Source organism: Hippocampus zosterae, chromosome 14 (assembly GCF_025434085.1).
Source record: "Hippocampus zosterae strain Florida chromosome 14, ASM2543408v3, whole genome shotgun sequence".
Lineage (NCBI taxonomy): Eukaryota > Metazoa > Chordata > Actinopteri > Syngnathiformes > Syngnathidae > Hippocampus > Hippocampus zosterae.
This window is the reverse complement of record NC_067464.1, coordinates 62109-74559: the sequence shown is the minus strand read 5'-3', so window position 1 is coordinate 74559 and position 12451 is coordinate 62109. Positions and strand designations below refer to the sequence as shown.

General features: G+C 59.2%; 2 protein-coding genes across 2 annotated transcripts in view; one reads left to right on the top strand and one right to left on the bottom strand.

Moving 5' to 3' along the window:
• Positions 1 to 3670, top strand: part of syne2b (spectrin repeat containing, nuclear envelope 2b) — a 44557-nt gene extending 40887 nt beyond the window's left edge. The window contains exons 79-89 of the mRNA XM_052086716.1: positions 421 to 558; positions 645 to 839; positions 906 to 1170; positions 1440 to 1543; positions 1619 to 1739; positions 2140 to 2360; positions 2495 to 2686; positions 2772 to 2900; positions 2973 to 3182; positions 3258 to 3307; positions 3439 to 3670. Coding sequence (XP_051942676.1) covers positions 421 to 558; positions 645 to 839; positions 906 to 1170; positions 1440 to 1543; positions 1619 to 1739; positions 2140 to 2360; positions 2495 to 2686; positions 2772 to 2900; positions 2973 to 3182; positions 3258 to 3307; positions 3439 to 3655 — 1842 coding nt within the window. The 3' untranslated portion in view covers positions 3656 to 3670. The remainder of the gene's footprint in view (positions 1 to 420; positions 559 to 644; positions 840 to 905; positions 1171 to 1439; positions 1544 to 1618; positions 1740 to 2139; positions 2361 to 2494; positions 2687 to 2771; positions 2901 to 2972; positions 3183 to 3257; positions 3308 to 3438) is intronic.
• Positions 3671 to 4316: 646 nt separating this feature from the next.
• LOC127615018 (estrogen receptor beta-like) lies at positions 4317 to 9683 on the bottom strand. The gene is given in 10 exon segments (XM_052086515.1): positions 4317 to 4793; positions 6220 to 6387; positions 6462 to 6645; positions 6725 to 6858; positions 7248 to 7386; positions 7468 to 7857; positions 7860 to 7976; positions 8103 to 8236; positions 8632 to 9014; positions 9586 to 9683. Coding segments are annotated over 9 exon segments (1683 nt in total). The 5' UTR covers positions 8934 to 9014; positions 9586 to 9683; the 3' UTR covers positions 4317 to 4678.
• Positions 9684 to 12451: the final 2768 nt, after the last annotated feature.

Genomic DNA, 12451 nt, shown 5'->3' with positions numbered 1-12451 from the left:
TGTTGTTTTTGGAGCGGCGACACACAGACGATCGGGCTCGGAGCCGACGAGCGGCCTCGGCCGTCGGACGCCTTCTCGGGGTTCTGCGAACTCGCCGCCGGCACGAGAATCGGAACGTTTTGGGAGCCCTCCCGCTCGAAGAGGGGTCACCTTCCTCAAATCCCGAATCACGCCTTCTCGGCGCCGCTGCTTTTCTTTCTCGCGCGGCTTCTTTTTTGCCGACTCAGGCCCTAAAGAGGCGGGCGGGGCGGCCCCTCGCGCCCGTGCGGTGGGCCGCCGCAGAGCCGGCAAATCGGGAGGCGCCGCGGCCGAACGTTGGCAAGAAGATGAAGGTCTTCAGCAAACCCGGCGGACGCGGCGAGCTCCATCCGACCGTCGCGGGACGGCTGAGACGCCGACGTCATTGTTGTTGTTGTGCAGCACTTTACGTCGCAGAGGGAAGACTTTGAGGGGAGCCGCGAAGGGATCCTCGCGTGGCTGACGGAGATGGACTTGCAACTCACCGACGCGGAGTACTTCTCCAACGGCGACGCCGAAGACCAGATGAGGCGGCTGAAGGTAGCGCGGGCCCGACGGCCACCGCCCGGCCTCTCGCCGCCGCGCCCCACTCCCCAAGCAAAAGTGCCTTTGTGCTTGTCGCGCAGGAGTTCCGGCGCGAGATTGCTCCGAACGCCGACAAGATCGACACCCTGATCGTCTTCGGGGAGAACCTGATGCGGAAGAGCGCCCCCCCGGACGCGGCGCTCATCCAAGACGAGCTGGAGGAGCTGCACTCGTATGGCCAGCAAGTCTTTGGCCGCGCGGCGCGTTTCCACCGCCGGCTGCTCCATCGCCGGCCGGTCAGATCGCCGCCCGCGTCAAGCGCTCACGCGCGCTCCCTCCTTCAAACGTCCGTCTCGCCCTAGAATGAAGTGCCGGAGGAGGAGGCGGAGGATGAGGAGGAGCTGCCGTCGGACCGAGCGAGTGGCCCGCCTTCTCCCTTCAAGGACGCGGGCCGACGGCGGGCCTCGCGCCGGCCGCCGCCTCCGGAGCGCTTCGGCGGAAGAGAGACGCCCGTGGCCGTGGACTCCATCCCGCTGGAGTGGGACCACACGGCGGACGTGGGAGGCTCCTCGTCGCACCGGGACCACGAGGATGCCCAAGATGCCGCCTACATCGGTGCCCCGTCAGGTAACGGTCCCCGCAAAACCACCTCATCTCCAGGATTTTGCTTTCTGGCCACCGGCATCGGTGGAGGCGGGGGCTCGCCGAAGCGGCCCAGTCCAGACAATCTTGCGCTCTCCGGCACCATGAGGCCAACGGAACCAAAAAAGTGGAGAGGCCGGCGGGGATGAAAAGCCGAAGCGTTCATGAGCGCCACATCGGCACGAGCAAACGCGGTCGTTTCCGCTCCGACGGGGCTCCTTTTCATGGCATTCCCATGCGTGCGTCTTCTGCAGCGACGCCGGCGAGCGACGCGGCGTGCCGCCGCCGTCCCGTCTCCCCGCCGAGGACGGCGCCGGGGCGAAAAGTCTGCAGCGCCGCCTTTCACCAGCGGGGCTACGTAAGCAAGCGATTCGCCCGCGACACGCCGACGTCGCCTGCGCGGCGTCGGTTGACGGTGCGGTCGCGCCGTCAGGTCAAGCTGATGTCCGAGTGCAGCGGGAGCATCGACGACGTCAAGCGAGTCAAGTCCGTCCTCGGCGACGACCGCCCGCCCCTTCTGCCCGGTCTGAACGCCGACGCCCACGCGGCTACGGGTAAGCGTAAAGCGGGCCGTTTAGCGGCGCTCGTCATTTCGCACCGGGCATTTTGAATCGCGCCTCGCGATCAACGCAAATGGCGTTTTCCCGCCGCGGCCGTTTCGAAAAGCGAAAAAGGCAATTGAGTCGGACGGAACGGGCCGCGCACGTGACGAGGAAACGCCCGGCGGCTCCCTTGCCCGCAGATGGACCGAAAGCGCTTTTGAAGAACAGGACTCTGACCGTGGTCGGATTTGCTTTGCGATTTATTCGACCGGCGTCGCGACTGTGCCGCGCGATCGACGACTTCCCAAACCGTTTGGCCTTTGACCGACGACTCGCCGGCGCCGACCGCCGCCTTTGCGCCGACTTCAAAATTCCCGGCGAGTGACGCGACGGACTCTCTTGTTGCGCGTAGGTGTGATGGAGCGCTGGGAGGTGGCGCGGGCCCAGGAGGTCCGCCGGTACGACCGTGGCGAGGACGGCGGCGAGGACCCGGAGCGATGGCGCGAGCTCGAGGCCGAGCTGCGTGATGTCACTTCCTGGCTGGACGCCAAGCTGCCCGAGCTGGAGGCGCTGCAGAAGCTCTCGCCGTCCACCGGCCTCAAAGATTTTGAAGACAACGTCAGGACGCTGAAGGTACGTGCGGGCGTCGTTCCGTTGCGAGTCTTTGGCTTTTCCACTTGATCTCCACGTCCGCCGCGTTCGCGTGAAACCCGAGTCTTCCTGTTCTTTGCTTGACTTTTGATTGGTCGGTTTGTCTTGCGCGGCAGGAGACGCAGGGGGCCTTCTGCGTACGCAAGCGCGCCCTGATCTCGCTCAACCTGGCCGGCGGCGGCTCGGACGGACGGCGGGCGCGGGAGCTGCGGGCGGGGCTCCGCTCGGCCAATCGCGGTTGGATGCGAGCGTGCGGTGCGCTGGAGCGCTGGGAGGCGGGGCTTCGCGCCGCGCTGGCGCAGTGTCAGGTGATTCTTGCGCTCGCTCGGGACCGAGAGAGCTCGGCGGCGCCTCGTGAGCGAGCGAATGTCATTTGCTGGCCTTGCGCCTCAGGACTTTCACGAGTCGCTGCATTCGTTGCTCCTGTGGATGGCTCGAGCGGAGCAACGACTGTGCGCGGCGGCCGCGCGGCGGCATCGCCCCTCGTACGCCGCCCTGTCGGAGGGACGCGACGCGCTGCAGGTAAGAGAGCGCCGCGTTCGTGCCGCGCGCTGGTGTGCGGCACCGTAAGCGCGCTCCGGGTCACCCCGTCAGGCTTTGCTGGAGGAACTGCGGGAACGTCAGGCGGCCGCCGCGTCGTTGCGTGCCGCGGCCGCGCGGCTGCTCCTGGAGGCGGGCAGCGACCGCGAAGACCGCGCGGAGGCCGGGGAGAAAGTCCACGCGGTGGGCAACAAGATGGATCTGCTGCTCAGGCACGTCCACGGGAGTCTCGCCGCCCTCGACCGGGACCTCAAACGGCAGCAGGTAGGCCGCGGCGCCTAACACCACGGCGCCCTCTGCCGCACGTTCACATTTTGTGTGTGCGTGTGTGTGTGTCAGGAGGAAGGGGAGGAGCCGGCAGATGATGGCCAGGTGGACATTCAGAAAAGGTGCGTGTAGATTTCAAAAGATGGGTCCTTCATGGTCGCACCTGTCGCGCCACCGCCAACGCGTTTGTCCAAACAGCTCGCACGCGGCCGATGACGAGTGGCCGTGACGACCGGTGTTTGTTTCCTCGTAGGGGGCGGGATGGCGGCGGCGCCCCCCCCGGCCGCCGCCCCCTGTTGCTGCGCCTCCTGCGGGCGGCGTTGCCGCTGCACGCGCCCTTCTTTCTGCTGCTGGCGTTGGGCTGCTCGGTGGCGTCGCCGGACGAGCGGCCGTCGCCCCCCGGCTGCTCGCTGGCCAACAACTTTGCGCGCTCCTTCTCCCCCATGCTGCGCTACATCAATGGACAATGATGCAGGCTGACAAAGCAGGGGAAGTCTTTGTCGACCGTGTGGACGGGCAAAAAAAAAAGCAGGAAAATTGCGTTTGCTGTGTTTGTGTGTGTGGACAACCGCGCTTGCGAAACAAGCGAGCAAATTCCCAAGCGATGGCGTCCCATTTCTCTTGTCACCAGTCGACGACAATCAAGTCTCCCACGAGCTGCAAGACAAAGTCTCGCTCGCTAGGCGGCGATCAAGCGGCTGAAAAGCAAAGTCCTCTTCAAATGAAGTCGCCCGCATCTCTTGATTACGTTTCCCCAAATTCCATTCGCTCGACTGGCGCAAAGTTTGATCGCGTGTTTTCCGCTGGTCATTTTCGATGATTTGGGCCATTTGAAGGTGGCCGACGGCCAAGCGATCAAATGCATCCCAAAGTCACGAATCCTTGCCTCCTTCCGTCTTTCTGACCCAAGACATAGTCCGCAAAAATCAAAAGGCTCTGAAATCAATGATTGGTTTGTGGCAAGTTCGTTTTGGCGCCATGCCCAGCGCGCCCCCCCCCCCCCCCCCCCATGGCGAGACGGCAAAAAAGCACAAGAAGGACTAGCGCGCGTCATTGCGTGTGCGGTATGATTTGTGTGCAACGCAAACGATCCCTCCTCATCGTCGCCACGGAACACAAGAATCTGCCATGTTTTCATTTGTCGACTTTTATTGATGGAATCCTGTGCCGCCATGTGGTCAATAAACAATTGACACTGGAGCGTGTGCCTTCATTGTACACACACGGGAAAGCAAGCCGTCTTCATGCTAACGCGCGTTGACCACATCGCGCGCTGGGTGGAAACGTTTCCGGGAAGGCCGTCGGTTGTCGTCACGGCAACCGCACGTGCGACGCGGTGCCTTTCGTACGTCGAATCAAATCGTCAGACAAAGACGTTCCAGTGACGAGACGGACAAACGCAAAAAAGCCAAGAGCTTGCAAACGCAGAAAACTTCACCAGCGCCCAAGCAAATTCCAATCACAATTCAGCAGTTTTCTTCAGCTGCGGATATTCAGTCCGGTCCGCCGTTCAAAGAAGTTTCCACGGCGATGCCGGCGGGAACGCCGAAGTCCGAAGAAGGGCCCCGGTGTCCCGAATCCAACATCCACGCCTCCGCGGGGACGAAGCTGAGGGGGCAAACGCAGAGCGAGCACGCACACGACCGTGAAGCCAACTGACTCTTTTTTTTTCCCCAAGAGCCGCAGCTGTACACGCGACGCCGACCGGGTGGAAGGAAGCGAACAGGGCTAAAGCTAACTTGTAGGCCAGCAACTGTCCAAAACAAAAAGGCCGAGTGGAAAAATTGCACTGCAAAACTGGAACGAGAACCTGCGAACTCCGCACAGCAAGGAATCGAACCCGCTACCTCTGCGTCCGTGAAGCGGCACTTTGCGCTACCACTCGTCGTCGTTCAGGAGAAAACTGACAACGGCAAAGCGCCGCCTCCTCGGATAAACCTTCAACATCGGAGCGGAGCCATTTTGTTTCGCCGAGTGGCCTCCGAGGTCGGAGAGAAGAGCGCCGGCGCCTGGGACGACTTTGATGCCGTCGAGCGCCGAGAGTCCTCGAAGAGTGGCGCGGGGAAGCGCGCCAGCAGAATCGCCGTCAAAGGTAAGCCGCTTTTGGTTGACGCGGATGGTCGATCGCCACCGCCATGCTGGAAAACGGCCCGCCTTCGGTCGTTTCAAGTGGGCGCCCAAGCTGCCCTTCGAGCGAGCTAGCTTAGTCCCTAAACTGAGGAATCAGGTTGAGAAAGGTCTACTCATACTTATACTCATACTACTTGATATGTTTGTGACGTCGTTTTTTTTACGTTTAAAATAATGGATAAATGATGACGATAATACAGAGTGAAATCATGGTTGATTTATTAAATGTGTTGTTATCAAGTAAAAGTGTTAATTAATGTCAATTCTAGAACTATTTACATCGTGATGCAGAAAGAGAGATGTATTCATTTCTTTTTACTGCATTTATGTGTGCTTTAGCTTATTACCTGCTTCTGATACTGCTACTGCAACTACTTCCGTTTCATCTACGACTACTTCCGCAGCAAAGTGTTCCAATAAATGTATCAAAAAAGTACAGAAAGAGCGATGCTGGTCCATGCTGGCCGACGATCCCTATTCAGAGGGCCGTGAAAAACGGAATTAACTGAACAATGAAGGTTTACGCAACCCCAAATTTGTTTCCCACCGGCTAATCCGACGCAGCCGAAAGAGGGCTACCGTGAATTTGCGAAATCCTCGGGCCCGCTTCGGAATTATTGACGTTTTTGCAGCATTTGTTTATAAATGTATGGATACGTTGTCGTTTATGTTCTTGTCATATGGAATTGAATAAGTAGACCCTTTTAGAATTCGAAATTTGGGACTTTCTCAATGCATCGTGGGACTCGTAGTTTTCTGATCAGCGAGTCCCGCGGCGCTCGCTGGGGGTAAACCGTCAAATGAGCAAAACGGATTGAAATTGGCGAGAGAAGTTTGCCGTCGAGCCGGCCCACATTTTGAAGGCGGGCTTTGGAAAAGGAGCAAAGGAGCGGCGGCGTCTCACCCGTCCGTCGGCGGCTCGGCGCCCGTCTCGGGTCGAGGAGGAGGCGGCGCGCGGCTCGGCGGGGGGCGGCCGTCGGACGCGTCCGAGTCCAGCATCTCCAGCAGGAGGTCGTACACCAGCACCACCTTCTTCCGCTTCATGCTGCACAGGTGGTCCATGCCCTTGTTGCTATGGAGAGCACGCGCGTGAGGGGGGGAGCACCACGGGCGTGCTAAGAAATAGCGGCGGAGGCGGAGGCGGACCTGACGTGTCGAATGTGCGAGAGGAGCACGGTGAGGCGTCCCAGTCTCAGCGTCTGCTGCCGGCTGCTGAGGCCGCTCTTGGAGATGGACCACGCCAGCGCCTCCATCACGCGGTCCAGAAGCCGCAGGACTTTCTTCCCGCCGGCCGATCGTTCCGACGTCTGCGGGGAACCGCCGCAAACGTCTGCAGGCAAAGCAAAGCGAAGCGCTCGCAATGGCCGGGCCGGCGCCGACGCGTGGCCTCAACCCGCCGGCGTTCTGACTTGAGTTGAGGAGGATCATGGCCTTGAGGCAGACGTATTCCTCCCGTTGCAGTTTGAGCTCTCGGAATCTGGCCGTGGCCGCCAGCAGCATGTCGAAGATCTCGGCCATGCCCTCCACGCACTCGCCCTCCTCCCTGCAATTGCAACCTCCCGCGGAGTTTGCGGTCGTCGACGGCTCAGGCGAACGGCGCCGGTTTGAGCAGCCGCCGAAAAGGCGCTCGGCCCGCTCTTTCCGACGGAGATAAGAGCCCCCGCCCGGCGGCTCACGCAGGCGCAAATGACTTTTGATGGCTTTTCATCGGGTGCATTCTGGAGTCCGACGGTACGTCGGAGGAGCTCCCTTTGGATTTGAAACGCAAGTGAACGGACGGCGGCCTTCGCTCCTTGGTCAAGAGCCGTCCGTCTCTCTCGCTCGGCTTTGTTTGTCGGCCGACAAAACCCGACGGTGGAAATACGGCGAGTCGTTTGCAAAAAAAAAAAGGCCGAATTTGCCGAGGGACGGAGCGGGCGGCGGCGAGCTGACCTGTTGAGCTTGAAGTCGGGCGAGAAGACGAGCGTCCCGGGATGGTCGACGGATCGCCACATCAGGCCCAGCATGAGGACCTCCAACCAGCAGCATTTCAGCAGCTGGATCTGCTCGGGCAGACTCAGCTCCACGAAGCCTGCGCGCACAAAATCCTTTGGCCGTCGCTTTGAAAGGCGGCGAGCGCGATGGCGGAGCGAGAGCGAGAGCGCGGTCTCACCCGGGATCTTCTTGGCCCAAGCGATCATGAGGACGAGCTCCTTGTCGGCCAGGTTGGTGAGCGACATCATCACGCCGGCCTCGGTCAAGGGCTTCTTCTGCTCCTCCATCAGGTAGATGGCGGGCGGCTCCGCCTCCACCATGCGCAGGACCAAGTCTTCGGCGCTCTGGCCGGCGGCGGGCCCGTGGGGCGCCAACGCTCGGAGTCGACGCCCCGCGCGGGACGGCCCCCGGGCGTGGCGCTCGTGCCTCACGCCTGCGTCACGGCAACCACAAGTGAGCTTGGCCGGCGCGCTTTTTGGACCAGCGTGAGACGGACGGCGCCGCCGTGTTCTGGGTTGGTTGGTTACTCTTGCGGCGACACGCGAGCGCCGGCCGCGTCGGCGGACGTACCGCACTTCATCATGCCCGCTTGGTAGCATTTGCGCAGGCGGCAGGCCCGGCAGCTTTTGCGGCGCTTCTTGTCGATGGTGCACCGGTCGGTGGCGGGGCAGATGTAGTCGTCGCGTCCTGCGGGCGCAAAGGGGGCGGAGGTCACGGGAGGCGCTGGCGGCGCGCCCAACCCGAGGCGAGGGCTCGCTTCTTTCAAGTGGAGACGGAGCGCCGGCCGGCTTGGCTTGTCCGTCGCATCCTCACCTTGAATGCTCCTCTTGAAGAAAGCCTTGCAGCCCTCGCAGGACCAGACGCCGTAGTGGTAGCCCGATGCGTAGTCGTCGCACACGGCGCACAGGTGCGTGTCGGACGTGGTTTCGGGACAAGCCGGCGCGGCGCTGCAAAAGAGCACGGCCAGAACAACCTCCGAGGGGCTCGCTCGTCGGGCGACAACTGCGCTTTTCAAATCCCTTCTTATCTCGGCCGCGCAAAGCCGACGGCCGTCGTTTTGGGAATGGGCCGCTCGTCTCCGACTCGGTGAGCGAGTCGTTCGTGTCTACGTCGAGTCGTACGTACGTTGCGCATGTGGAAGTGGGCGGGGAGGAAAAAAAAACGCATTGACCCCAGCGTTGAAATTGCAAGCGGCGTCAGGCGGCTCATCCCGTCGGCAACGAGGCAATCGTAAAAGCGGCTCTTTTTCCAAGAAACCCGGCGAAAAGCTCCCGGCCCTGCCCCCTCGAGGCCCGATTGGGGCCAACGTGAACTCGCCCCCGAACGGGCCCTTTGCACCCACCTGCCGTTCACAAAGCCTCTGGGCTGCGTCCAGCGGGGGCCGACGCGGTCGTAGGCCAGGCGGCGCAGGGCGAGGGGCGGCTCGGACCAGAAGGGCGGCGGCGCGGCCCCGGCGGGCGTCCCGCCGTAGTAGGCCGGCGGGTCGGCGTCGGCGAAGGGCGAGCTGATGCGCGGCGCGTGGCCGCCATCCGGCGGCGAGCTCCTCGGCTCCTCGCCGGGGCCTCCCTCCCGGAACCGCGGCGGGCCCGCGGGCTCACCGTCCGGCCCGGGAGACGGCGCCGGCTGCGGCGGGCGCTCCCCCATCGGCCACCCGCGTTGGACGGGATGAGGGCGGGGATCCGGCGGGAGGCGGAGGTCTACCGCATTCTCCGCCGAAGACCGGTCCTGCCGCAAAACGCAAAAGGACACGGGCCCAAAAAGTCACTCGCTCCCAAACTGTCCGGCGCGGCGCACGGTTTGCTCCGACCAAAGTTTCTCCACAGCGAGCCGTCGTTTGTTGCCGAGTTTAGCGTCCCCGACAGGCACCCCTCGTATGCGTTCACTCTAAAAAAAAACATTTGAACTGATTTCTTTCAGTGCATCGTTTGCGCAAGATGATCAACAAACTCGCGTCATTGGAATATGCTTGAGGGGAAAAAAAAGAAGTCGGTTTCCCACCTTTGGAACCCTGTGCAACCGGATAAGGTAACCAAACCTTTTTCTTTTTCAGTCCGGTATTCGCTTGAGCCCAACGCCGGCGTGGAAATGAGGTCAAAAAGGAGCGGCGACAACTCGTTTCCACGGCCGGGTGTGCGACGTGGAAACGAGTCGACCTCAAAGTGCGCTCGCAATGAAAACGTCTCCGTTCTCTGTGAATCGCGCTCGTATTGAATTTGGCAGCACGGTCTCTTTGACGAGCGCGTCGCGCCATCATTTCCACGCGAGCGTCACGTGAGCGCGTCGATCGGCAACCTACCCGTCAACGGAGATGCAAAAGATCCCGACCCGCGCGTGGAGTTTTCCCCCCCGCCGTAAAACTTGCAGGCTTGTTCAAAAAAAGCCAAGTGGACAAAGTCATTCCCGCGAGCGGAAACTTTTCTCGTCTTCCGTCCCGCTCGCATCCGTTCGGCGTCGGCGCCTCGCTCTTCTCCTTGTGCTCGGCGGGGGCCCCCTCCGGTGACGCCCCCTCCCGAAAGCGCCGCCTGCCTGCTGGAACCGCGCCTGCGTGAGGTCCAAAATCTTCAGACACATCACAACAGAAAGAGATGTTGACGTATTTTGAAATGTACGGTACACGGAGGCGAGGTGGCTTCAGCTCGATTTTTTTTCTTCACAAGACAAAAGCAAAAGCGCAACACTTAAGTGCATTTACCAACCTGCATGTGCATGCGTGCGCGTGCCCACACATGCGCGCTCACACAGTCTATTAGGGTAGTGTCATGATCCTGTTGTTCGGTCTGGCCAGCAGGTGGCATGAGCGGACTTGGGTACGCACCTGCTGCCAATCTGTAATTTGCAGACTCTGTCTTGAAGGTCTCTTGTGCTGTGCACCTGTTGTCCGAGTATTGCTTCTTGCATTGCTATTTTCTCTGCTCATGGACTATTTGGCTATTGACCTCGTCGCGTTTTGCCGATTGTACTCTCGGCACCCCTGATTTTTGTAAGTACGATTTTGGTTTTGTGATTTGGCTCTTCGCTCGCGTGTATTTTGATACATTGTTTTAGTTTGTATTGGCGGTCTTTATATTTCTCCCTTGCCTTTTGTGCGAGCGCTTTTTGTTATTCGTTTTATGTGACCGGCGCTTTATATTACCTCTTTGTCAGTGCGAGTATTTGCATTAAAACCTATTTTTGTTACGGGGACCTTGTTTACATCTGCGTTTTGGGATCCAGACTTGACTGGGCTTGTCCGAGTCGCGACGGGTAGAAGAGTTCATGTCCAGGGTTTGGGATGAGTTGACATCAAAGCTGCATTTTCTGGTGGCCAAACACAAAAGTGTCCATTGAGGGCCTTCTTATTTCAGTTGTGATTGTTGTAGTGTCCGTAGCAGTGGCGTGTGGTGGGAGACTTGGCAAACGGCTGCGCTATTTACGTGACTGGGAGCAAGCCACGTGTCAATCTCATGCCATTTCTTTGGTTTGGGGCTTTTTTGTAAAGACGCTACAATGGAAAGCTTGCGCCCATTGAGTTCTCAAAGACTTTATTTGATTCTTTCTTTTGGTTTCATCCCAGTGCTTCAATGTCATAGTGTTTCATTTCACACACTTACTCGCTGCCGTTTTCTTTTTTTGAAAGCTAAAAAAAAAAGATTAAAGGCCACAAAGGTGACTCGCATTCACTCAAAGAGCGGATCTCCCCAAAGAAATGTTCTTTTGCATGTAGCACGGCCAAGAAGAAGGTCAGGAAGTCGGATGAGATTTGATTTGGGCCTCCTCAAACTTTTGAGACGTGAGCGCGCCTTCTCTTGATTTGCCGCTCCCGCTTCGAGTTGGGGCCGCGCCGCCGTCCGGGGCTCAGCCGCCTTGCAGAAAGTCGGCCCCGCTCCCGCTTGGGCGCTCCGCTGCCACCGGAACCAATTTCCAAATAGGAGGGCCTAAAACGTTGGCGAGACGCACCAGAGGAGAAAGTGTCATCGTGACGAGAAAAAGAAAAAGGGCAGAAGCGCTCATCAAATCTTTCATCATCCTCAAACTCCACGTTTGGGTCCACGATCCTTGCCCCGAGTCAAAACTTCTTCAATCAGCTCGTGATGATTTCATTTGCGAGCGCTTATGCCATCGCGCTCGCAGCGTAATGTCAGGCGAGTCCGCATATCCGCGCCTGCCGCATTAGCGCCGCGACGAGGGGTCGCGAGGCCACCGGCGAATTCTCGACGGATGGCGAGCATCAGCACGCATTTCGCGGTTAGATGAGACAAAATCATGTGTGTTGCAGCTTGGAGAGCCTGAAAACGGGCAAGACGGAAGCCCCCCAGGCTCACAGTTGGGGACCCCTGACCTACAGGCCAACGTGGATGGGTGAGCACGTGGCTGAGCGCATCCAATGGCTCTGTGGCTAATGGCTGTGTCAAAGAATTAATTTTGTTGCTTTGATGTGTTTGAATGCGTCAGATTATTTTACTTTAACTGTTTTAAGCGCTTTGTTACAACTGCCGCTGTTATGAAAGCGTTATATAAATGGGCATGTATTGTAAGATTGGCGTGTCCACCATTAACTTTGCATTGGTTGGAAGAGTTTATCAAAGCACCCGTGACTCCTGTGGTTGCTTAGCCCCACCCACCCCCACCCCTTTAGCGACCGGTCGGCCACAAGTCATCTCGGCTCTCTCTGGCTGTTCTGCCCGGATTTCAAGGTGATTTCAAACGTAATGGAATTGAATACAACTTTATTGTCAAATAAGCTGTAAGTATGTGTAACATGCAGCACGGATGACATTTCTTCCCTCTCAACATAAAACAAGGCGTACTCGGCCATTGACTTTGTATTGGATGAAAGTTTTTCAAAGCATCCGGGACGCCGGGGGTCGCTATTGTGCCGGCCCCAATCCTTAAGTAGCGTATTCCGGTTGGCGCGGTCGTCTATTGATACCCGTCCACCTATGGCTTTGCGCGTTCTCTGCTTTCAAGGAAAGCCAAACGTAAGAATGCTCTCCTCGGCTTTTTTCTTGTTCCTTCTTTGTTCTTAGATGTGTGCTTACTGGTTCAGTCTGGATTTCTGTGCTACGCAGGCTCTTCCGTTCTCGGCTGGGCTGTGCTGTGATGCGTGTGGTGTTTAAACGGACGCCGGCGTGTAATTCGGCCGCGTTTAGCCTTTAAGCTAACGTGGATGGATGAGCACGTGG